This window comes from Globicephala melas, chromosome 4, assembly GCF_963455315.2.
Source record: "Globicephala melas chromosome 4, mGloMel1.2, whole genome shotgun sequence".
Lineage (NCBI taxonomy): Eukaryota > Metazoa > Chordata > Mammalia > Artiodactyla > Delphinidae > Globicephala > Globicephala melas.
Window position 1 is genome coordinate 92,105,345 of NC_083317.1, and position 27,414 is coordinate 92,132,758.

General features: G+C 34.5%; 1 protein-coding gene across 9 annotated transcripts in view; it reads right to left on the minus strand.

The window, feature by feature from the left end:
* Window positions 1-8,226: 8,226 nt before the first annotated feature.
* The window catches only part of NLGN1 (neuroligin 1), an 890,617-nt gene continuing 871,429 nt past the window's right edge, over window positions 8,227-27,414 (minus strand). For all 9 annotated transcript variants that reach the window (XM_060298408.1, XM_060298409.1, XM_060298403.1 and 6 more), the window contains 3 exons: window positions 19,200-19,412; window positions 15,158-15,947; window positions 8,227-14,358 (listed from right to left, as the gene is read on the minus strand). In XM_060298408.1, coding sequence (XP_060154391.1) covers window positions 13,536-14,358; window positions 15,158-15,947; window positions 19,200-19,412 — 1,826 coding nt within the window. In that variant the 3' untranslated portion in view covers window positions 8,227-13,535. The remainder of the gene's footprint in view (window positions 14,359-15,157; window positions 15,948-19,199; window positions 19,413-27,414) is intronic.

The window sequence follows — 27,414 nt, forward strand, 5'->3', positions numbered from 1 at the left end:
AATGAAAATCTTGACTTAGCTGGGGAAAAAACCCCCCAAAACCTAAATTCCTCCTTACCTGTCACATCAATATAAATTTCAGATGGATCAAAAAATTGAACTATAAAGAATGAGACTGTCAATACAGAAGATAATATGAGCAAATTAAAAAAAATATATTGGAATGCGAAATGTATTTCTAAGCAAGACACAACATCCAGAAAACATAAAGGAAACACAATACACTTAAATAACAAAACACAAACATTTCTGCCCAGCACAAAATAACATAAAATTCAAAGGAAAATTGAGCAAAATTATTTACAACACACATGACAAAAAGTACTGATTTTATTTATCTATAGAGAGCTCTCATAATTCCATATGAAGAAATTAATAAAGAAATAGAAAAAATATACAGAGTAAAGAAAGACTTTTAATATAAAAAGAAATACAATGGCTTATAAGCATAAGAAAAGATGCTTTACCTCAATTTAAAAATGCAAATTAATACAATAATGACATTCCACTTATAGTAAAATGGAAAAGATAAAAAAGTGATAATTACATTTTTGGCCATAGTGGAGGGAAATGGGTACTTTAATACACTGTTGGTGGGAGTGTAAATTTGTATAACATCTTTGAAAATCAATCAGGAAATAGTCAAAAAAGAGAAAATATCCTTTGATCCAACCTTTCTACTTGTAAGAATAATCCCTTAAGTGTACTTCCATTCATGTGCACAAATATATGTTCAAGGATTACATTCCATTTCTTATAGCACTTTTTGTTTTTCTCCGTATCAACAATGATCATTTTATTTGTTGCTTAGTTTTCTACATCCTTCTCAAATTCAGCAAAAAATTATAAAATCCATACAAATGACATTCTTTTTATATGATGAAACATATCAGATACTCCATCAGTTTCAATTTTATTCTACAGACCTCTCTATTGGGGTCCCCAGCATCACACTCTGAGCGGGACTGGTTGTTCTCTGGCCTCCTGAGCAGTCGTCCTGGCTGTTCCCTCCCTCTGTCTCCTGGATCCATGTCTTCTTGGACTGATACATTGGACTAATATTTTGTTTATATATAAAATTCTAAGTAGATCATAATTTCCCCTAAAAAATGCGAAGGCATTTGTTTCCAGAGCTGATGTTGAGAACCACTTCTCTTTCTCTCTGGAAGCTGTAGAAACTTTTCTTCTGATGCCCTGACATTTCATGACTGCCTTGATGGGGTGCTCTTTCCATCCATTGTACTAGACAGTTGGTAGACCCTTTCATTTAATAAACTCATGTCCTTTAAGGCTGAAACATTTTCATGTATTACCTCTTTTATTACAATTCTTTTTATTTTATTGTAAATTATGATACAGGTACAGAAAAACCTCATGAAATGTTTATTTAATAATACATCATTGTAAGAAAAATACTCTGGAAAAAACCACCCAGATTAAGAAATAAAACTTTGCAGACCACCTCAAAAGTCCTCCACATGCCCTGTCCTGATCACAACTTCTTTCCTCTCCTTTAAATTAACACCATCTTGGGTGCTTGTTACCCATCTTGCTTTTCTTTATAATTTTATCACCCAGGGATACTTCCCTAAGCAGTTTTTTTGTTTGTTTGTTTTTGTAAATTTCTTTTAATCTACAGAATATCTCACCATATTTTTTTCTTGAAATTTATTCATTGAAGACGCCAGGAAATTTAATTGATAAAATATCCTATAGTATGAATTTTGTTGTTTTTATTCCCATGGTGTATTTTAAGCTGCTTCTTTGTCCTATGTATTTCTTAGTAGTTGGACATAGAGACTTCATCAGATATAGGTTCACTTTTGGGTGCAAGACCTCTTCAGAATTGGTGCTATGAATTTCCATCCAGAGGCACATCATGACTGGTTGCTTCTATTTTTATAATGATACCAATGCTCAATAGTTAGCTCCATTAATTTATTGGAAGTGAGAAAATCTGAAATTCTAATACAATGATCCTTCTTTTATTAGCTGAAATAATTCTATAATGAGTAAATTCCTTTCATCTATGATTTGGCTACCTAATTACATAGTTTATAGAAGAATGATAGGACAAATTCTTTAATGCTTCCTTTTATTTATCGTTTTCAAAACAATAAGTTGAATTCCAGTTATCCTCCATAAGTGACAGAAGAGGTTTTTTTTTTTAGCTGTTACTGACTTGTGGATTTCAATTTGATTTGTTTCAATCAATTGAAATGATCCTTATTGATACTCAAATCGTCCCATCTTTAGATAGTGAGATCTTCAAGGAGGCTCCTGAGTCCTTCTGATATATTTATAGAAGTCTTTGACAAGATGTTCCAGATTCATCTCGGACAGTTTTTTCCCCAGGTGTCTCTCTCTGTTTCTCCCTCTCTCCTTCTTTGTCTCTCTCCCTGTGATTTGCTTTTAAAGTAGTGACTGTTATTTCAAGACCACAATGTGAGCTCTGGAGATTCTCATTGCTACTGGCTTGGTCATTATTTGCTTAACTTTTTTTTAGTTTTTATTCTGACACTTCTACTTTAAAATCCAAACCACAGGGCTTTTACTTAACCTATTCTATCTTGCATCAGAATATCCTTTCTTCTACATTAAGATTGCTGGTTCTTTACAGATGAAACTGTTTGCAGGGCAAAATTGAGACACAGATGTAGAGAACAAAAGTATGGACACCAAGGGGGGGAAAGCAGCCGGGGGTGGTGGTGGTGTGATGAATTGGGTGATTGGGATTGACATGTATACACTAATATGTATAAAATGGATAACTAATAAGAACCTGCTGTATAAAAAAATAAAATAAAATAAAATTCAAAAATTCCATAAAAAACTATTGCTGGTTCTCAAAACAGTGGGGATGATAGAATTAGCATATCACAATATTCCTCACTTGCTGTATCCCTCATAACAGGTAACAGTTTCAGTGTAGCAGTAGCACTATTACCAACACCAATATGATTACTGAAAGTAATGAAAATTTTTGCATATGATTTTCCTATTCTCACATTTTTTATAAATGTATTATGTCTACATTGTCAAAGTATATAGCCATTGTCTAATGTACTCTCTACCTTATAACCCTCATTTAGTCATAGTTCTTTGAGTGAATATATATTTAGTGTTCATCATAAGTCCTTACATCAGTGTCATCTTTCTGTTTGTCTGAGGTCACTTTCTGCTAAATTTCTCAAGAAGTGTTCATGGAAACAATATTCCCTAAGCTCTTGAATGTCATTAATGATTTGTCTACGGCCTTCATACTTGTATCTTAAGTAAAGTTAGTTTATGGCTCAATATAAAAATCATTGGCTCGCATTCTCTTTCCTTGAGCATCTTGCATATGCTACTCGATTTTCTTCTGGCATAAAGCGTTGCTTTTGAAAACTCTGATGATAACATAATTATATTATGAGACTATCCATCATAAGAGACTTGATCTTTTTACCTGGCTGTGAATGCCCAAAGAATTTTTTTCTTTGATATTCAATAATCTTAATAGAATATGTCTTAATGTTAGTCATTTTTTATCAGTTTTCTCAGATACTCAGTACATCCTTTCAAAATGTAATTTCAAATCTTTTTCTATTACATTGAGAAATTTTTCTGTAATTATATTTTATTGTATTTATTTTGTTCTCTGTTTTGGTTTTCTTTTTGGAAGATTCCATGTACACATATGTTGAGTCTTCTTGTTTGCCTCCTTATTTGTCATTTATACTTGAATCCTTCTTCTTCTTTCTTTTCTTTTTTATTTTTGGACCTTTTCTCCTTTTTACCTCTATTTGTCTTGAGGCATTTTTTAAGTTTCTTAAAGCATTCTTTGCTCTTGTGTTTCTTTCAATTTAATCTTCACGTTTGAAATCATTGTTTCTTTTATTTACAATTATTTCTTGAGTTCTAATTAAGGCACTTTTTAACCTCTCTAATTCTGATTTATGTTATTATTTATAGTTTGTATTATTTCCTTAATATCATTTAATTTATCTAATTTTTATCATCCAGAAGCTTTATAGAAATCCCAATCTGTAATCTCTTCTTCTATTCTTCTTGTTCTGATGGATTTATGTATTTTTCATCTCTCATATTTTTGTGAGGATTAGGGAGAGGGAAGAAACAAAGACATGTTTTCAATCCACAATATTTCATCAGCCCCATTTTTCTTGTGGGTTATTTTCCTATTATTTACAGGAGATTTCTATTCAACTCATTAATTAATCTTTCATTGCTTACATATGTTGTAAATATTTACTTTCAGTGTGTGCTTGTCATCATTAAAAAAATCTTGTCTGAGGTATTGAGATTTTAATTTCAATTCTTATCCTTTCATTTATAGTTTATACTATTTTATTTCTTGTTTAATAAATTCTTCCCTACTTCAAGATGTGACAATATTTTCTTATGTGTTCTTCTAAAACATTTAAAGTTTGCTTTTCATATTTTTATCTTTAATTTATGTGGGATTAATTTTTGTGTGTAGTAAGACATAGAGATAATTTTCTGTCATGTAGGTAGCTACTTTTAGCTGAAGAATTTTTCCTTTCCCCTTGATTTGTAATGTTACTCTGGCATACACCAAATTCCTCCTTTTTCATTGGTCTATTTATGAGTTCACTGTTTTTCTCCATCTGTCTCTCTTAATTGATACTACACTGTTTTAATTACCACAGCTTATTAGTAACTCTTGAAATATGGTAGGTGAAGTTGTTGCTCCTTATTCTTTTGCTTCGAAATGATCTTGGTCATTCTTGACATTTACCCATCTAAGGTCTGGAAAGAAACAAATATACTCTGCTGCAATTTTGATTAGAGTAGTTTGGATTCATGGATAAATTTGAAACTTATTTTTATTTACTTCAGTTATCTCATAAAGCAGACCTACTGTGCTCCCATGGAGCATTTCCAGATAAGTTAAAAAAGAATATATACATATTCTCCACGTCCAGACATAGGCAATGCACATTTGCACCTGTTCATGTATGAATGGAATATTCATAGAAATATATATAAAAACTAGTAACTGTCAATGTTTCTGGGGAAGGAATTGAGATCTGAAGTGAGACAGATGTTTACTTTTCACTGTAAAATATGTTATACTATTTCAATTTTTCTACTTTGTTCATGAGGTAGTTTTCTATTAAATGATCCCATTTGAAGAGTACAGTTGTCTTGCCTAAGCCAGCATCTTAATTATGACAGATGATTAGTGTAAGAATTGGGGAAAATATTGAAGTGGCAAAACCACAGTCTTTTTTTGTGATATCTTCTACCATTTACCACAAAGCTCTAGCCACTCAGAAATCTTTAAATAGAAGTTCTAGGGTAATTACCCCAATTTTCTTACTAAAGATGACTATGATGTCATTCAAATATTTTAAATAGCAGAAAATCAATTCTTCAAATTTATCTGATAATGTCTCAGGCTATGTGTGTAAACAAGATGAAGAATTAATCATTTGGTTGCTAGTAATGGGTGAAAAAGGCTATAGTTTATTCACTTTTCTATCACAAATAGCTCAGTGACTTGTATGTAAATGATCTTTAATAAGTATCTTTTAAAGAATGAATTAATGAATAAGTGCATAGAAAATGATTGATAGGTACTGTGAGGGTGGTGTGTGGTGGTTTGTTGTGGGTTGTAAATACAGAACCTAGAATTTAGCAAGTGCTCAGCAAATATATCTATTGCTGTTCTCAGTACTATACATACTCCTATTCCTATTACTCCAGAGCTTTGTCCTCAACTTAACTCTGGACAGTATTTTTTGTTAATGATCTGGGTAAAGATAGAAGGATGTTCATCATTTTAATGGATTTCACTCCTCTTGAATGGAAAGAACTTCATAGGCTAGAACAATGTGCTGAATCTAATGAAGTGTCATTTAATAGTGTTCAGTATCCTAAAGATGAGGTAAAACTCAAATTATCAAGGACAGGGTGAAGGTAGAATTTCCTTAATGGCTGTATGTGTAAGATTTTAAAGAGTCTTAGTAAGGAGTATGTCTCAGCCTGAATTACTAGTGTGCTATGGCCACTAAAGAAGGTGATACTATCATAGATTTTATTTTAAAAAATATTTTCTACAATGAGGACACTTATAGTGGTGTTCTGTGAAGTAAAGATCAACCTATACTTGAAACATTTGTTATGTTCAACTCTTGACATCATACTTCCTGAGAAACTTAGTTTGGTAGGATATTCAAAAAAGTGTTCAGAATGGTGTATTGAAAATAGAAATTCTTCCTTTGAGAAGAGAATGACTCATGGAAGATATAATAGCTGTCTTAAAATATTTAAAAGGAAGTCAGATGATGGAGACTTTATGACTTTTAGGGGAAAAAAAAGAACAATAGATCAGTATAAGGAAGAAAGTCCAAATGGTCCCAAACGTAGCCAGTTGCTTTAGAATTCCTGATTCATGGTATTGTGCAATGATAGGGTTCACAACCACATGTTAGGATTGTAGTAGAGGATTAAGGAATTAGTTACGTGGTTGGATCAGATGAGCTTTAAGCTGAGTATTTCGTATTCCATGATCTACTTTGGCCTAATATAGGGTGACTTCAGATATGGCCATATTTATTATTAGGAAGCATTATTATACACCTGCCTCTGTTGATGGACTTGCTCAATAGAATTCATATAATATTGTGGGAACTGAACAAATGTTGTTTTATCTTTACTATTTTTAGACCTATCAAATAGATAAAACAAGATGTTGCATAATGATGTGATATAGTTGGTAGCACAAAAGGTGATCTGAGTAGTTTAAGTGTTTAAAACTATTCCTAGTGTGGCAATAATTGTTATTGGGTAAATCACAGAGTTGGTTCATGTGTCTAACACTCAGTACGTTGTCTGGCACACGTTGGGCACCACTTGTTGAGTGAATGGATGGCTAATTCCTCTCATTGCTTGATTGGTGATCACTAGCTTCCAACCTGCCCGAAGCACCATTTATTTAATTCACCTTAAGACTTTCCCTACAAATTCTACATCCTTGAAGAAGGAGGCACACATAATAATGGGAGAAGGCATGGGAATGGAAGCTGCAGGAACTGGTGGGGAGATCTCTGGCAGTGCAGAGGAAGTCAGCTCTGAGAGTGAGGCTGAGGGTTCTCAGGAGAGAAATAGAAATGTTTAAGGGGAGATTCAAGGCAACTCTCCAGGATGGGGGCAGTACAGAAAGTACTTCAAATTATGGCACTCCACTAGAAAAACTTGCTTTCATATGAACATTTATAGAATATATTTGGGACATCTCTTCTGAACTCAAAAATAACATTCTGTAACCTGGAAGGAAATGTAAAAATGTAATGAAAAAGTGTAATCATATAAAACAACATGAAATCCTACTAAACATCAAAATCCTTTTGTGGAAAGTGAAACTCTTAGAATGTGTTTTTGAACTGTTTGTTTATTTGGTACTGATGGCTATATGTGGTCACAGAGACCAGCAAGGCCATGACAGTTCTATTTAGCAGTTTGAAAATATTGGTCTTTAGACCATGCATGGGGAAATTCTATGATGTCCTAATTGTTTACTGTACTCTTATCTTGGATGATAGTCAGATGAGAGATGTCCACACTTCACTTAGTCTTCCCTACAGAGATCATTATTGATTAGATTGTACAAGACGAGAAGTACATATCTCTAGATTTTATTTTTGTTTCTAGTGACACAATTTGACAAAGACTTGTATCAACGATTAAATTTTGTGCCTCTTCCTAAACATTATGAATCTTCTTCTCTAAGGACAATAGATTATGGTTTAAAGGGATTTATTTAAATCCCTTTGTGCTCTTTTTGAGTAACTGTCATATATCTCTGCTTAGAAAAAAAAAACTATTTGGAGGCAAGAAGTCATTAATTAAAAATTGAGAAGTTTTTCTTCCTTTCTTTCTCCCTCTTTCCTCAGTCCTTCCCTTTTTCATTTTTCTCTTCCTCCTCCCACTTTCCTCTCTCTTTTCTGACAAGCTGTGTAACAACTGTATCCAAGTTCCCAAACTTTTTACCCTCCAAATTCTTTCCCTGCCTTCACCAAGAGGTGAACAGACCATAAAATACTGTTTCCATGAAATCAGAACTGTCAGCACATGTGTGGGCAAGAGAAAGGAGTTGCAAGGGAACATTTATCTTGGAAATGTTTTTGTGTGTGTGTGTGTGTCAAACAGAGATGAAATTATTTCTGAGTTTAAAAATGGTCAACACAACTTGGAAAACATGGCAATATTTATTCATGATAATAAACCTGTTTTTAATGAAATCCATGGATGTCCAAACACAAACTGAATCATGACAACCCAATGGCCTTTTGTTACAAAAAACATGACATATGTCCCATTAATTTGCTAAATGATACGAGTGCAGAGAAGGATGAATCAAAAACACTAAAATCCTTTTAAACACACCATCTAATATAGATATCAATTCTGGAAACGGCATTCAAAAATAGTTCCTCTGCTTTAATTTCATCTGCTGATTTTTTGTTACTGTACTTTTACAAATTTCTTTAAAGCTCTAATTGTCATCATTCATTTCAACACAAAACTGCTAGCACTTTGGCTTGACTTTTCATAGAGGACTAAATTCTATCACACTAGTACATATGTAGGGAGGTATACAATGTCATTTGGAAATATATGAGTCTGAAAGGGCCATCATAAATATCCTACAAACTATATAGTTCATAGGCTATATATACCACATGGTATATATGATGGTTGACTAGATAAAATTATATACCTGTCTGATTTGATTGTCCCTAACAACTTCAGACTTCTTTTACATTAAAATTACTTATTTGGCAGAAAAAGTTTAAGTTTGCTAGAGATTTAAGTTTCCACACGTACAATTAAATCAAATTCCTAAATAACTGTTGCTTTTCAAAAATTCATCTTGCTCTTTTCCAGAAGTCATTTGGACCCATTTGATAACATACAAAAATCAAAGTAAATGCAAGAAAAGACCTTTCTAAATAAAATTTTCTTATTGTTAACTTATAACATGGTCACCCTATTATAACTTTTAAATTGAATTATTAGGATCTGCAGATTTAAAAAAGACAATAATGTTCATAAATAAAATCCTAGAAAGAAAGGCACTTATGCCCTGCACATGGTTATTCCAGTCTGTAGATGCTACAACCCTTTTCAAATGAAACTGGTTTCTGGCCTGCATACAAATACAGCAAAGTGCCAGAATAAAATAATATCAGAATGCTTATGGAAAATAATCAAGTTTGTTACCAAATGTTTCACATCAGTAGGAAATTTCTTTAGAGACTTCTGATGGAAATTTGAAGTGTATGCTGTTATATCAAGTGCAGGAGAGGTATAAGGCTGTTGGAGAAATTTCCTTAGTTTGTTGACTCAAAAGCCAAAACAATTGTTGTAACAAAAAGCTTGACAAGATAATTAAATGAATGATAACAAAATCTCGTCAGGGAAGTGCCCATTAATTGAATTTATTTGGGAGCATGTTTCACATGTATAACCAAATTATCTAATTTTCACTCATATTAAAAAGTGATAGTCTATAACAACTAATTACTAGAAATGAAGGGAAAGGCCAGTACTTTGAGCCAATAACACAGAAGAAAACAAATATCAAAGGACTGCCACCATATTCGACAGCTTCCTAAGAATTCCATTCATCATTTTGCCCTATGAAAATATTTCTGTGAAACTCGCCAAAGAAAAGAATCCCAGTAATTTCTATGTAGTAGTGTCTTTAAAGCTGGAACACAAAACCACATTCTCTGAATCCTTTCATTACATTAACATGTGTCAGTATAAGTGTGCCAACAGGTGAAATAACTGAGAATAATATGTTATAGATAAAACAATTGAGTTCTGGTATTTCTTTTCTGTAAGAAGATTAGTGCCATCCTTGTTTTCTTCTTTAGTATTACGTATGGTTGATTGTTTTTTAAAAAAATTTGTTGCTGTTTTTATGTTATACAGATAAAAAAATTGAATTAAAGAATTATTATGGTCAACTTTTAAATTTGAAATGAAGAATGAAATAATCTATACTTTACTCAGATTTTCTACTTTGAGCTATTAGCATGATCTCTCCAGATTCAAATTGGGTATTTTTAATGCTTTAGCAAATGACTTTCCAGTTTCCTAAAGTTAATAATGAAACTCATGATATATCTGTAGCAGTCAACTAGATTTTGTTCACAGTCAACATATTCAATAAAAATTTAAAACTATGAGATCTGTCACTCTTATATTGCTAATGCCATCCTCTAAAACAACATTAATCTGTTGGAAAACATTTGGCAAGAATTTTGTATACTAGCAAGACAATGAAATAAAGTCAATTTTGGCTTAATGTTTGTATAAACTGTAAGCAGCCTTGACTATTTGCAGTTTCATCAGAGGCAGGAAAATCTGAAGTAATAAGTGATGACAGGACTATTCTTTCAATTTTGCAACTCTTTTTCTAAAGAAAATTATCATCTAAATAAATATACTTTAAACATATTGGGTAAAATTTCATAACAATATTCAAAATATTTCTTGCATTTAAAATTTATGTTTCAGCTTTAAAAACAGTTCTTAATGTTCTTTTTATTGTGGGACATCATTTTACATTCAGAAAACTAGCTGTTGTAATTATAAATCTAGCAACTAACACTCATTCACAATGACTTCATCACGACCTGAAACAGTAATAAAACCTAGAGCTGCTTTATCTTCCACAAAGTTGATGCTACATTAATTTTAAAAAAAAGAATAGGGCTATGCTTTGTTTTCCTAAATCATTTCCCTAAATTAGTATAAAATAGATGTCTGTTATGGTATAGCTATGTAGATCAAGTAATAGATAAGTTTAGAGCAACAGATAGGTAGATAGATATAAATATGGCCATCATTAAAATATAATAGAATGGTTTTGCTAAGTGAAGTAATGCATGTGAAAGATTTCATTTATATCTTATTTTGTTGTCATTTCTATTTCTGTTTTTATCTTTTGTTTAATCAATACAGTAAAAGACAGTTTCTGATTAAACAATATTTCAGATGTTAAAACAATTCTTTTTATTTGTTTACATTGGCAGTTCACAGTCTAAAAGCATAACCAATCAGGCAAAAACTGCACGTAGACTGCTCTGGATTTTGAAGACTTTTTGCTTCTAACAGATTTTTATTTGAAGTTACGGAGCAATATCTACATTTTACTGATAGTTAATAATTGGGAGGGGGAATTATAAGTAAACAAATTCCTTGAAAGAAAAGATTTTTATCTTTAGTGTTAGCTTAATGTCTTGCTCAGCACTTTAAAATTTTCTTAGAAGGATAACTTTCTAACCACTACTTTATGATAATTTAATCACCCTTATATTGTGAACCTAGCTATCCTATTTCATGAATATTGCACATTTATTTCCAATAGACCTGTTCCTTGATGATCAGAATTGGAACCTGTGTTTCTAACTGAAAACAATTGGCACATTTTATTTCCACACCACTTTCACATAAGAGGTATTTAAAAATACAAAGCTAGTATTTTTTTCATGAGTTCCTGGGCTTAAAAATTCAAAATATTAAAGTTTCATCAGTTTCATCTTAGATGAGACTTGCCTTTAAATACATGGTGTGTTTTCTGTAGAAGTTACCTATATGTCTTCAAAAACCTGACTTGTCTAGAAAAATGACTCTCTGAGACAGTCATGTTTCTTTTTCTGTTGTTCTTGTTTTTTTAAAAAAAGACAAAACAGCAATAAACATTTTAGCTCTTTAATGAGCAAAGATCATGTCTCTTAGCATTGGACTAATAGTCATTATTATCTTTATTTCACGCAATGACCAGTGACATGGCCAAGATGTACAAAGTTGTTTCCATCAAGTAGTATACAATTTTTTTTTGTATAATAAGCTTTCATTCTTGAAAAAGAGTAACTGAAAAGAAAGGTTTCTGTTACTGCAGTTAGTTTGTCAGAGAAAGTTCTTTGCATTATCTTACAAACTATCAAAATTGCTAGTCATCTGAAAAAATGTAAAAAAAAATCACATAACTTTAGTCTAATAGAAATATAGTACAGGTAAGAGAGAAAGTATTTATCAGGATGTGCTCTTTAAGTCCATCTCAATTTTTTTTAATACAAATGTACATCTGATTACATATACAAACATTTGGAAAGGTCTGTGATATACTGTTACTGGTAAACAACAGGGGGATGAAGAGTTTCCTGTGGTCTTAGAATATTCATGTAAAATCACACGCATGTGTAAGACTAAAATCCTCCAGGTGTTGACTCTCCTTTTAGGTTTTGCATCTACGTTGCACTCTACTGAGATTGCGTGAATAAATTCCAGTGAATGAACCTCAGCGAGAAAGATAAGTGACGTGAGAAGGGACATAACTTTATATTGAGTTATTATTAGTAAACATTTTGTCATGCAACATGAGTAAATCAATGAACTGAGAACTGTAATCAGAGTGGTAATTTGGGGCATCCTTGTATCATAAAAGACTAGTAAGTAACTCTTTGGACACACTTCACCTTACCAAAAGGAACAAAATACAGAGTAACAAAAACCACAGCAAAGTATAGATCCTGTAACACATGTCCAATTAGGGTTATATTTCCATGAAGTACTTAGATGGGAATGAAAAGAATATTAAAAATATAGGAATTTTTTTTTCTGGGATTCATATCAGCGAGTATTCACCACTATACCTATAGTTTCTTCAAATACCTTTCATAACTAATTCCATCTATTATCAAAACTACTGTGAATTATTTTATTGTAATTACTTTTGCCCCTTAAAATCTTCTTTAGGTTCTGCCAATTGATGGAGGAAGCTTCTATTAAAAACTCCAATGGGATGAGAAGAATTTTAATTACAGCTTAATCAGCAGCACAGCCACCAAGCATATAAATTATCATGCACATCGTGCTAAAAATATCCAGTTTCCTTTATCCCCACAACTTTATACTGACAGCACTTATGTGATAATGTTGTACCTGCCAGTCTTTAAACTTCGTTGTTTTACTGGCAAATTTCAGCATGAGCCTCCGCTAAGGCCATTAACAGCATTGGTGCTTTGTGTACTTATCCAAATATGTAAATATGGTCTACACAATAAAACAGCTCCAAATAAAAACTGGTGAAAATTAGCTGACATTCCATTGGTGTGTCCCTTGTGCATATTCATGGTTGTTTTTTAAATTTTTTATATTTTATATTTCAGACATAGTTCTTTCCTGTTTGGTGTTCCACATGCCTAATTCCATCATGTAACATAAATCTTCAAAAAATTAATTCTTGAATGTGAATGAAAAAGTATCATTCAGAACAATTGCTTCAAGCAATTGAAATTCATTTTTAAAGTTGATTTGTGTATATATGTACAATTCATGTGTTTTTCAAAGCCCCCAAAGTTCTTGATATGTATATTCACATAGTATTCCTCCTTATTTAAATAGTAAGCGTCTTGTAGGTTGAAAGCCAAGGAATCTTCAGTAATCTTTTACTGCAATCCATCAAAAAAATAGAGTTTGCTTCTCTTATCTGGCTATACCCTGGTTGTTGAATGTGAGTGGGGGTGGGGATGAGGATGGGGCAGAGTATTGTTCTGTCCTCCGGTAAATGTATTGAATGTGTGTAAGGGTTGAATTCCTGGTATAGTGTTGGGAATCATTGTAATGGTGTTGGGTGTCATTAAGGGAACATCATCAGGTGACCTCCTCATAGCTAGTGTGTAATCTGGGGGGCAGGCGGTCCGAAGAACCACCTCATGTGGATGGATGGACTCACATTCATGATCCAAATCGGTGTGCTTCATTTGGAGGGACATGATCTCCTCTTCTTGTGCGTGGGTCAGATCATTCGTAGTCGTGCGCTGAGGGCTGCATCTCCTGTGAACGTCATGTCTCCTCTTATCCTTTTTGTAGTACAGGGCTGCAAAGGCCAGGATGTTCAGAAACAGCAGTGATGCTCCAACTGCAATAGTGACGCTCAGCTCTGTTGAGTAGTCCCTTTGATCCACTGAAAATGGACTCGGTTGTTGTTTGGGATCATCCTGCTTGGCAGTGGGAAAGGCTGATGTGACAGATACAGAATTTTTTCTCGTAGGTCTGAAAGTGATGTCAGTTGATGGCACTTTAGTTGTTGTCGAGGTATACTGAGAAATGTCATTGAGATTATGCAGATGAGGTACCAGCTCCAACCAGAGGTTTACTTTATTGGCTCTGTAATGTTCTTTAACTCTTGGTTTTAATCCAATATGGAGATAAAGTTGGTCTTTCTGGGAATATCTGGTCCATGCTACTTCTTCAAAGCGGTTGGGTTTGGTATGGATGAATTTTGTGTCTTGAGGGACTGGTTGATTTGGGTCGCTAGAAAAGAGAAATTATGAGAAAAAAATTGTTTTATTCTTTTAAAAATCAAAACAATACTGGTTTAACATCTAATTGAAGAGGGTGAACTCAGCCAGGCTTTAGACTGTGTTTTAACATAACTTGGGTCAATTTAGAAATATCAATCCCAGCTCAGGCAGGTTGTTGGATGATAATGTAGTATAAGGAAATCTCACATTCTTGTTCTCTCTACCCACGGGCTGCTATATACCCAAAGATTTAAAAATTCATGTACATATGAGTTGTCTCATAGGTAAGCTAGCAGAGACAGCATTGGAAAAAACTTGGCATTTGGAATTGGCAGGTGAGGATTTGAGTCCTGATGCTGCTGTACACTAAACATATGAATATCCAGGTAAAGCTCTCGTAGCCTAACGTCCCTTTTCTGTAAAATGGGATTATAGTATCTGAGCTGCTCACCTCACAAGGTAGTTGGGAGGATCAAAAGGCATACAGTACTGTAAATTGAAAAGTCTTTATAAAATATTTGTCACTATTGAATAACAATAATAAGAAGTCCTGTGTAATTAAAAAAACAAGATAAATTTAATTATTGAGTAATGCAATAAAGGTATGACTGTCTTAAACTTTACAAAGGAAGAATAAAGCAGTGATTTTTTTGAAACACCACAAATATAAATTTTGAATAAAGGAACTTAATGTATTGTTGGTATTAATCTATTAAATTAAATCATTTGGACACAAAATATGTATTTTTTAAGTGCTTAAGAGGATATTTTAATTAAATTATAGCAAACTTCATTCCTTAGGTACATACCCAGTTTTAGCAAAATTTGTCCAGTATGTCATTACGACTGCACTCAGCATCACATCATTTTTGGAGAAATTGCAAGGAAATAACTCTGTAGGTCCAATCATGGGGATTCCTAGTACGTAGGGAACCTCATCACCATGAGCTGCATCAGCCCAAGCTGGAACCTGATCTGTTTGGCAATGATGGTAAAAGGCATAGAAATATGTGGGTGAACCAAAGTTTGAGTGAAGATCTGCTGTAGCTACAGCTGGTGCCACCCACTGATGGTCCGTAAACAAAGCTAATAATGTCTTCCTTCTGGTTTCAGGGTTATGACGGTCAGCCCAGTCAGTATACATGAATTTAATGGTTTCTCTCAAAACATCTTTGCCTTCAGGGTATCCATATAAGTTATCAACAAAATTAGAAACAGCAAAGTCAAAATCACTAGCGGAGATACCGTCATCGCTATCTACTATATTTTCAACAAATTTTAACCCTTCCCCTTGGTTAACTCCTAACATTATATCATAGTTGAGAAACTCTCCTTGCTCCATCAGTATCTGAGGATCATCTGGTATTACATCACCATCAATCACAGGTCCAAAGGCTATGTGGTATCGTGCTGGTTGAATATCTTGGTCAACAAGTTCTTTGTAAGGCTTCTTCTGTAAGCATTCCACTAACTCTACTGTATCTGAAACATTGCAACCAACTTTTGTGGCCAACATTCTAGCATATTTTGCAGGTTGGAAACTAACAGCCCAGCTGGAAAGGGCAGTTCCACTTTGAGCTATTGCTCGTTGAAAAAGTCCTATAGGAAAAAACAACAAAGAGTTTCAGATGACCTTTGAATAATGCTGTGGTAAAACAATAAAATCTGATATTTGAGACATGTCCCAGATATGACTCAAGAAACAGGGAGATAGAGACAGTTTTGCTTAAGAGAAGGTACATAAAGTCATCCCCAGGGTATAATGAATTCGAGAGGTGGACATTAGTCATCTGCTTTGAGTAGCAACTACTTTGGGATCAAGAGATCTAAATTGTGCAATGTCTCAAAAAAGCAGTAAGCAAGGAGAGAAGGAGAGTGTGGAAATACTTGGCCCAAGTATTTATTTGCTCAGCATGTAAACACCTACGCTGTTACCATAGCCAACCAGATGCGGCTAACTCTCTCCCCTTTAATTCATCATCAGACTTTGTATTGTCTTTTGAGTATATTTCCTCCAATTTGGCTGCAAGCATCTTTCTTCAAAATGGCTCTGTGTGTTTGTTTTAATCAGATTTTATCTGAAAAAAAATTGTTCAGACCTCACATAACTACTGGGGCTGGGAATTTGCTAATACCCTGGGGATGGCCCTAAAGGCACACGAAACAGAATATTACTTTAGACATACTCTTTCCAGTTCTTTATGTCAGACATAGTATGCTGAATATTCATCTTTCAGAAGAAGTTATAACATTTGAAGTATCTTCACTAGGTTAAAGAAAAAGCCATCAGCAGAAGGATTTAGTGGAGCGGTGATTTAAGTTTCTCCACTGTTGAATGTGCACTGCTTTATTTTATCATAAAAGATGAAAAGTACATGGTCCACTGCATTTCACTTAATTACATTTAAGAATTATAAATCATGGTCCCATATGCAGCTTGATAAGAGCTGCATACCATTCAAATTTATAAATGAACTTTACTTATTAAGGTATTCTCTAATAAAATTCTTGTTTTAAAATATAATTTATCTATTTTATTTAAGAAATTACATTTATTGTCAATTTCCAAATACAGCTTTGTAGTTCAGTTATTCAAACACATGCTCAATCATTCATATGTGTTAATGTGTAAGAACTCTTCCACAGAGGTGTTAAAGTAATGACTGAATTAGAAGCAAAGTTTTCATTTTTTCTCCAAACACATATATGTATTCAAAATGTCTGTAATATGTTTCTAGATAATTATAAAAAATTCAAAAAGTCAAACAATACTAATTTAAATTTGTTTTGGTTTCTGACATCTTTATGAACATATTTTCAGTTTGCTAGAGCAAAGTTTGCCAGAGCAAATAATATAAATACAAATAATTTAAAAAAATTATATAGGCTATGTGTTTGTCAACATTTGCTCAGAGAAATATTGTACTCCTTAAAAACTTTATAGCTAAAATAAGACTTCTATAAGATTCTTTCCCATTTTAGGGACTTAATGACATTAATTAAATATACCAAAAAAGGTTTTAAGGACAATACACATCACATTTGATATAGTCTGAAATATGCCATGTAGATGATACTGGGAAAAACCACATATTCTGTTGTCAGCGAGAGTGCTTGTTATGTGTGGTTGACTCCTGATAGATACAGGCTTGAGCATTGTTGCAGCTCTGGGAAGTTCCCAGACCTTAAAGTCTATGTCTGCAATGGAGATAAAATTAGCCTGATGATTTCAAGACCTCTTCTGGGCATCTCCTGGTCAATTCAGGCAGCTTTGCTAATAGAGATAAACTTATGACTAGATCAAACGTAAGTCCATTTATCTAGCCAGGCATGGACAGATTTCCTTGAAGAGTGTGATGGAATGCTATATTTTCAATTGTTTGCATAGCCATTTGCCACTGTTTACCACATTATGAGTTGATGAATAGCAATGCTAGCTGATGAACTAATTGATTCATCTCTTTATGCAATGCTAGTGTTATACTGGCTGAAAATGGCTTTGGTGCCCATGTTCACTTTTACATTTAGAAAAAGTTTTAGAAAAAATCAGCACAAAGAGCATTTGAGACCAAATGATCCTAAGAAGTCTGAACAGATTGTCCAATGTTATCCTAGATAAGTATTGGCGTTAGTATAGTCCTCAGGCTAGAACAGTCTAGTCTGTTCAATTAAGAAAAACAACAGCAACGAAGTTTGTTATTTCAAAATAAGTCATTTCACTACAGACCAAAATCTCTATACAATTGAAAGAGTTCTCACACATGTGTCATTTTGTCATCTCGGTTCAGAACTCTACTAATACAAATGAGATGTTACATAAACTATGTCTATAAATTAAGTCAATAATAATATATGATCCTCCAAATATACAAACTCATTTAATGACTGTTATTTTGAAATTCCACATTAATGTGTCTTTGATACCAAAACCAAATATTCTATGTCTGTTGCTCATATCATAAAACTCAGTCTTACAAATTAAGAAGCTTCATGAATTACAATTGACAGTGTATACTTTTGTGGATATTTCAAGTTAATAATGCTTTAAGAATGGGTGACTAAACTCATGGTAAAATGGGATTCCATCAAGACCAGCATGATAAGCCTTGGGCAGGCATTTTGGAAAACGGATGTCAAGGCCAGAAAATGGAGACAAGAACAATATTTCATGGATTTAAGCACCCTCAGTGCTCCATGCTGCTTTGCCAGCCTTCAGGGGAAAAAAAATGAACACTTTTGGAGTTGAAAATAGAAAAAGCACAAATTCAAACATATTTTTCTTTTTAATCAAAAGCTCTACTAGCGACCTTGATGCTTTGACAATTTTGGATCACGCATGCAAAATAATCAAACTCCATTCTCTACTCAGACAACAAGTGAAAATCACGTTTCCAGACAAACTAGCTTACAACTGCCTCCGTATTATCTTCATACTAGTAAGGGGTTTAAAACATCTACTATCTAGAAAATAGATTATATACAAGCCTTGCATTAAAAAAAATAAAAAAACCCTTGTCTTTGATTTTGATTACTGAATAAACAGAGATAACAGAACTGTGAACATCTTTGATTTTCCCCAAAATCACCCTTTGGAGGAGAGGAAAGTAGTGTAATGTTAATTATTCTGAAGTGTGTTTGAAAGGGCATCCATACCAAGCGCCACAGGAGACAAAGAAAAGAGTTTGACAAAAATTTAAACATGCATAGAGAAGCTGAAGAAACAAAGTTGTAAACAGTTATTGAGTTCAACCTAACAGTTTAAACAGAGAAATATATACAGAGCATCACATACTACTGATGGTCGTGGCATGCAGACACCAAATTTGTCAAAATTTGCAACCTGCATAATACCTTTGGTTGAATTGCTCCAACGGTTACCTTCAGAATAATGGGATAAAGTCAGCAGATTGACACATGAACCCCCAGCACCAGATCCAAAAACAGTGATTCTTAAGGGGTCACCACCAAAGAATCCAATATTCTCACTAGTCCATCTTAAAGCCTGTATGAGATCAAGGAGTCCATAGTTTCCTTTTGCAGCCTGATCCCCTGTGCTCAAGAAACCTGGAAAACAGAAATAAAAAGACATCAAAGAACACCCTTTTGAGTTGACATGAATCAGATAGACATCAAATTTAAATAAAATTGAAGCCTGTGTTCATCAAGATGGGTACAATCCAAGTTCTTTAGTAAAAATTTATTTCCCACGAGAATAGCATAATTTACTTTAGGAAGAATAGCAGAGACTAAAATCTGAAAAATGACATTTATCTTCCCCAGATGTTCCCAAGTTATCCAGGTAACAGGTAACAGGGGGCAGATAAAGAGAATGAAAACATTCTGAAAGACCTCAAGGGAGATATTCTAGGGGCCAAGTTACCTGGTGGAGATATTTGGGATAGTATCATGGGGTGTATGAGAATGTGTTTTTGCATAAATACTGTCAGTCCTCAAGTTGCTCATGGTCTAATATGGTTGGAATTTAAGGTATGTGTGGCAGAGTGGCAGGATATGACGGTATAGAGCAGGGGTATTTTTCCAAGACTCGTGCATAAAATTATACGCAACTCTTTGCATATATAGGTGTATGCACATTTTTATTGATGATGCCCCATGGTTAAGAATCACTGTACCTGACGTAATTTGAGGTTACATTTTAGAACGCCCTAAATGCTAAACTGAGGAGATCTGCTCAACTAGAAAACAGTGTAGAATATTTGAAGATTTTTGAAAAGTTGAGATTCATATTTCTCCAGTACTCAAAGCTCCATTTTATAGTGAATTTAATAATGAAAAGAAATATATGTTGAATAATAGAAAGAATGGAGGTGGTGAGACATTATAAAGATGTAAACTGATAGAGTGGAAAAGGCAATTCAAGAAAAAAGGAGAAGAACAGTCTAAAATTAATGAAAAGAAACCTCAATTAAAATAGAATTGGGAGGTCAGAAAGGAAAGCGCTCATGCCCTATGACAATAGCAGAGCTCAGCAGGAAGAACAAAAACTTTCCTTGCCTGGCAAGAACTCAGCCAATGAGAGACTCTCACAACTCAGCCAGTGAAAAGCCACTCTACTTCAAACTCTCAATTCCTCCAATGGACTCTTTATTTACTACAGCCCTCCCAGCTTCCTTTTCCCCCTTTTAAAAAAGTTCTCCTCTCCTTGCTGTGAGGGGACTTGCATGTGGCTTGCCATGGTTGTAGACCCAAACAGCAATTCTCTCTTGATCCCAAACAAACCCATTTTTACTGCAGAAATAGCTGGCAGTCTACTTGTTTTAGGTCAACCTTTTGATAGCCTGCATGGGGATCAAGAGAAGACCCTTGATGACTTCCAGGTTGGTGGCAAACAAGTGTGATACCCTCATTGAGCCTGTTGTTACTCACTGCTTTACTCGCCAGCCCTGGAATTGAAGAGTAAGTTTTTATCCACTAAAGTGTCTGCTCTATTTGCATTTTGAAGTCCTCCAGGTTTTACTGGGGATCTGTTTTTTTTTTTTTTAATTTAATTTAATTTTTTTATACAGTAGTTTTTATTAGTCATCCATTTTATACACATCAGTATATACATGTCAATCCCAATCTCCCAATTCATCACACCCCCACACACACACCCCCCTGCTGCTTTCCCTCCTTGGTGTCCGTACGTTTGTTCTCTACATCTGTGTCTCAATTTCTGCCCTGCAAACCGGTTCATCTGTGCCATTTTTTCTAGATTCCACATATATGCATTAATATTCAATATTTGCTTTTCTCTTTCTGACTTACTTCACTCTGTATGACAGTCTCTAGATCCATCCACGTCTCTACAAATGATCCAATTTCGTTCCTTTTTGTGGCAGAGTAATATTCCATTCTATATATGTACCACAACTTCTTTATCCATTCGTCTGTCGATGGGCATTTAGGTTGCTTCCATGACCTGGCTATTGTAAATAGTGCTGCAGTGAACACTGGGGTGCATGTGTCTTTTTGAATTATGGTTTTCTCTGGGTATATGCCCAGTAGTGGGATTGCTGGGTCATATGATAATTCTATTTTTAGTTTTTTAAGGAATCTCCATACTGTCCTCCATAGTGGCTGTGTCAATTTACATTCCCACCAACAGTGCAAGAGGGTTTCTTTTTCTCCACACCCTCACCAGCATTTGTTGTTCACAGATTTTCTGATGATGCCCATTCTAACTGGCGTGAAGTGATACATCATTGTACTTTTGATTTGCATTTCTCTAATAATTAGTGATGTTGAGCAGCTTTTCATGTGCTACTTGGCCTCTTTGGAGAAATGTCTATTTAGGTATTCTGCCCATTTTTGGATTGGATTGTTTGTTTTCTTAATATTGAGCTGCATGAGCTGTTTATATATTTTGGAGATTAATTGTTTGCCCGTAGATTCATTTGCAAATATATTCTCTCATTCTGAGGGCTGTCTGTTCGTCTTGCTTATGGTTTCCTTTGCTGTGCAAAAGCTTTGAAGTTTTATTAGGTCCCATTTATTTTTGTTTCTATTTCCATTACTCTAGGAGGTGGATCTAAAAAGATCTTGCTGTGATTTATGTTCTTCCTATGTTTTCCTCTAAGAGTTTTATAGTGTCTGGTCTTACCTTTAGGTCTCTAATCCATTTTGAGTTTATTTTTGTGTATGGTGTTAGGGAGTGTTCTAATTTCATTCTTTTACAGGTAGCTGTCCAGTTTTCCCAGCACCACTTATTGAAGAGACTGTCTTTTCTCCATTATATATCCTTGCCTCCTTTGTCATAGATTAGTTGACCACAGGTGCCTGGATTTATCTCTGGGCTTTGTATCTTGTTCCATTGATCTATGTTTCTGTTTTTGTGCCAGTACCATACTGTCTTGATTACTGTAGCTTTGTAGTATAGTCTGAAGTCAGGGAGTCTGATTTCTCCAGCTCCGCTTTTTTTCCTCAAGACTGCTTTGGCTATTCGGGGACTTTTGTGTCTTCATAAAAATTTTAAGATTTTTTTGTTCTAGTTTTGTAAAAAATGCCATTAGTAATTTGATAGGGATTGCATTGAATCTGTAGATTGCTTTGGGTAGTAGAGTCATTTTCACAACATTGATTCTTCCAATCCAACAACATGGTATATCTCTCCATCTGTTGGTATCATCTTTAATTTCTTTCAACATTGTCTTATAGTTTTCTGCATACAGGTCTTTTGTCTCCCTAGGTAGGTTTACTCCTAGGTATTTTATTCTTTTTGTTGCAGTGGTAAATGGGAGTGTTTCCTTAATTTCTCTTTCAGATTTTTCATCATTAGTGTATAGGAATGCAAGAGATTTCTGTGCATTAATTTTGTATCCTGCAACTTTACCAAATGCATTGATTAGCTCTAGTAGTTTTCTGGTGGCATCTTTAGGATTCTGTATGTATAGTATCATGTCATCTGCAAACAGTGACAGTTTTTCTTCTTCTTTTCCAATTTGGATTTCTTTTATTTCTTTTTCTTCTATGATTGTTGTGGCTAGGACTTCTAAAACTATGTTGAATAATAGTGGCGAGAGTGGACCTCCTTGTCTTGTTCCTGATCTTAGAGGAAATGCTTTTAGTTTTTCACCATTGGGAATGATGTTTGTTGTGGGTTTGTCATATATGGCCTTTATTATGTTGAGGTAGGTTCCCCCAATGCCTGTTTTCTGGAGAGGTTTTTTTTTTTTTCCATCATAAACGGGTGTTGAATTTTGTCAAAGCTTTTTCTGCATCTATTGAGAGGATCATATGGTTTTTATTCTTCAATTTGTTAATATGGTGTATCACATTGATTGATTTGTGTATATTGAAGAATCCTTGTATCCCTGGGATAAATCTCACTTGATCATGGTGTATGATCCTTTTAATGTGTTGTTGGATTCTGTTTGCTAGTATTTGGTTGAGGATTTTTGCATCTATATTCATCTGTGGTATTGGTCTCTAATTTTCTTTTTTTGTAGTATCTTTGTCTGGTTTTGGTATCAGGGTGATGGTGGCCTCATAGAATGAATGTGGGAGTGTTCCTTCCTCTGAAAATTTTTGGAAGAGTTTGAGAAGGATGGGTGTTAATTCTTCTCTAAATGTTTGATAGAATTCACCTGAGAAGCCATCTGGTCCTGGACTTTTGTTTGCTGGAACATTTTTAATCACAGTTTCAATTTCATTACTTGTGATTGGTCTGTTCATATTTTCTATTTCTTCCTGGTTCAGTCTTGGAAGGTTATACTCCTCTAAGACTTTGTCCATTTCTTCCAGGTTGTCCATTTTATTGGCATAGAGTTGCTTGTAGTAGTCTCTTAGGATGCTTTGTATTTCTGTGGTGTCTGTTGTAACTTCTTCTTTTTCATTTCTAATTTTATTGATTTGAGTCCTCTCCCTCTTTTTCTTGATGAGTCTGGCTAATGGTTTATCAGTTTTATTTCTCAAAGAACCAGCTTTTAGTTTTATTGATCTTTGCTATTTTCTTTGTTTCTATTTCATTTATTTCTGCTCTGATCTTTATGATTTCTTTCCTTCTGCTAGTTTTGGGTTTTGTTTGTTCTTCTTTCTCTAGTTCCTTTAGATGTAAGGTTAGACTGTTTATTTGAGATTTTTCTTGTTTCTTGAGGTAGACTTGTATTGCTATAAACTTCCCTCTTAGAACTGCTTTTGCTGCATCCCGTAGGTTTTGGATCATTGTGTTTTCATTGTCATTTGTCTCTAGGTATTTTCTGATTTCCTCTTTGATTTCTTCAGTGATACCTTCGTTATTTAGTAATGTATTGTTTAGCCTCCCTGTGTTTGTGTTTTTTATGTTTTTTTCCCTGTAATTCATTTCAAATATCATAGCATTGTTGTCAGAAAAGATGCTTGGTATGATTTCAATTTTCTTAAATTTCCTGAGGCTTGAATTGTGACCCAAGATGTGATCTATCCTGGAGAATGTTTCGTGTGCACTTGAGAAGAAAGTGTAATCTGCTGTTTTTGGATGGAATGTCCTACAAATATCAGTTAAACCTATCTGGTCTCTTGTGTCATTTAAAGCTTCTGTTTCCTTATTAATTTTCTGTTTGGATGATCTGTCCATTGGTGTGAGTGAGGTGTTAAAGTCCCCCACTATTATTGTGTTACTGGCGATTTCCTCTTTTATAGCTGTTAGCAGTTGCCTTATGTTTGAGGTGCTCCTATGTTTGGTGCATATATATTTATAATTGTTATATCTTCTTCTTGGATTGATCCCTTGATCATTATGTTGTGTCCTTCCTTGTCTCTTGTAACATTCTTTATTTTAAAGTCTATTTTATCTGATATGAGTATAGCTACTCCAGCTTTCTTTTGATTTCCATTTGCATGGAATATCTTTTTCCATCCCCTTACTTTCAGTCTTAATGTGTCCCTGTGTCTGAACTGGGTCTCTTGTAAACGGCATATATATGGGTCTTATTTTTGTATCCATTCAGCAAGCCTGTGTCTTTTGGTTGGAGCATTTAATCCATTAATGTTTAAGGTAATTATTGATATGTATGTTCCTATGGCCATTTTCTTAATTGTTTTGGGTTTGTTTTTGTAGGTCCTTTTCTTCTCTTGTGTTTCCCACTTAGAGAAGTTCCTTTAGCATTTGTTGTAGAGCTGGTTTGGTGGTGCTGAATTCTCTTAGCTTTTGCTTGTCTGTAAAGCTTTTGCTTTCTCCATCAAATCTGAATGAGATCCTCGCCGGGTAGAGTAATCTTGGTTGTAGTTTCTTCCCTTTCATCACTTTAAGTATATCATGCCACTCCCTTCTGGCTTATAGATTTTCTGGTGAGAAATCAGCTGTTAACCTTATGGGAGTTCCCTTGTATGTTATTTGTCGCTTTTCCATTGCTGCTTTCAATAATTTTTCTTTGTCTTTAATTTTTGCCAATTTGATTACTATGTGTCTCTGCATGTTTCTTCTTGGGTTTATCCTGTATGGGACACTCTGCACTTCCTGGACTTAGGTGGCTATTCCTTTCCCATGTTAGGGAAGTTTTTGACTATAATCTTTTCAGATATTTTCTCGGGTCCTTTCTCTCTCTCTTCTCCTTCTGGGACCCCTATAACGTGAATGTTGTTGCATTTAATGTTGTCCAGAGGTCTCCTATGTCAGCCTATGTCTTCATTTCTTTTCATCCTTTTTTCTTTATTCTGTGCTGCAGCAGTGAATTCCACCATTCTGTTTTCCAGGTTCACTTATCTGTTCTTCTGCCTCAGTTATTCTGCTTCATTCCTTTTAGTGTATTTTTCATTTCAGTTATTGTGTTGTTCATCTCCATTTGTTTGTTCTTTAATTCTTCTACATCTTTGTTAAACATTTCCTGCATCTTCTCAATATGCCTCCATTCTTTTTCCGAGGTCCTGGATCATCTTTACTATCATTATTCTGAATTCTTTTTCTGGAAGATTTCCTATCTCCACTTCATTTAGTTGTTTTTCTGGGGTTTCATCTTGTTCCTTCATCTAGTACATAGCCCTCTGCCTTTTCATTTTTCCTATCTTTCTGTGAATGTGGTTTTTGTTCCACAGGCAGGATTGTAATTCTTCTTGCTCCTGCTGTCTGCCCTCTGGTGGATGAGTCTATCTTATTGGGGATCTATTTTAAGGCTTTCTTCTCTGGCTACGACTTTGTTCTGTATGCAAGTACTTGTTTGGCACTTATGCCTGATTTTTGAAATTGGGCTTTTTGAATTGGAACTGTGCTCACCTTTGGCAGGATTCCTTTTGGAACGGGGCTGGCTGTTTATCCTAGAATCGCCTAGCTTTTTGCCCATCCTTCAGGAACAGGGGCTGTTTCTTTAGAACTGTGCCAGTTCAGCTTTTGACCCAATTCCTTTTATAATAGGGGTGTTCCATTGGCACTGCACTATTAAGCCTGACTCCCTTCAAATTGGGCTGCTCCATTAAAGCTGTATTTAGCATACTTTGGCTTGGCTCCCTCTGGACTAGACTGTTCCTTTTCAACTGGCTGGTATTAGGCCTGCAGGCTGTTTGAGCTCTTTGAGTTGCTTGAGCTGTTTAGGCTGTTTGAAAATGATTCTTTTACTCTAGGTTGAAACCTCTGAGGAATGGGATCCCAGTTAACTAAACATTTTGAGCATGCCCCACTTACAGGGACCTTTTGACCAGTTTTATGTTTAAAAACTATGGTCCTGGGGTTCCCTGGTGGCACAGTGGTTGAGAGTCCGCCTGCCGATGCAGGGGACACGGGTTCATGCCCCGGTCCGGGAAGATCCCACATGCCACGGAGTGGCTGGGCCTGTGAGCCATGGCCGCTGAGCCTGCGCGTCCGGAGCCTGTGCTCTGCAACAGGAGAGGCCACAACAGTGAGAGGCCCCCGTACCGCAAAAAAAAAAAAAAAAAAAAAAAAAAAACTATGGTCCTTTTATTCAAACAGAAAGTCACAAAAATTATAATCATCCTCATCAGTTCACTCAGTCCCATGTAATTAATTTTTTTTCATCTTGATCTTTTGTTAGCACTTTTATGAATTCATCAGTTTTCCATTAGAGTTCTGAAAATGCTTATTCATTCAGTTTAGCAGTATAGTCAGTTACCAGAAACCTGTACTTGTCAGAGTCTTTTCCATGAATTCCTTGAAGATGAAACCCTTTTATAGGAAAATATTTGCAAAAGCATCAGAGTACACCCAGAACTGTCTGTAAATGACAAAAGACTTAAAAATGACCACAGTTAAAGATTTGATGAAAGTTCATAATAATGCAATTGACAACAGAGGCAAAAAATATACAAATCAATTTTCACTGCAAAGTAAAGGAGCTGTTACAGTGGAGGATTACTGTACTGAATGTCAATATTATGACATAGTATGAGTGTTTCGTGTTTAGTAATTGCAATCATTTTTGCTTTTGTTGTGGTCATCCATTTACAATGCTTGGTGTCAGTTTATTTATCTCTTGTAAGAATAAAATACAGTGTGTGTGTGGAAAAAAAAATGAAAATAATATTAAATAAAAAATAAAAGAAACCCCAAAAACTATGGTCCTTCCTCACGTACCTTTCTAACTAATGGACCAACCTAACTAAAGGTGATTTAGAATATCAGTGGCCATTATGGGAAGCT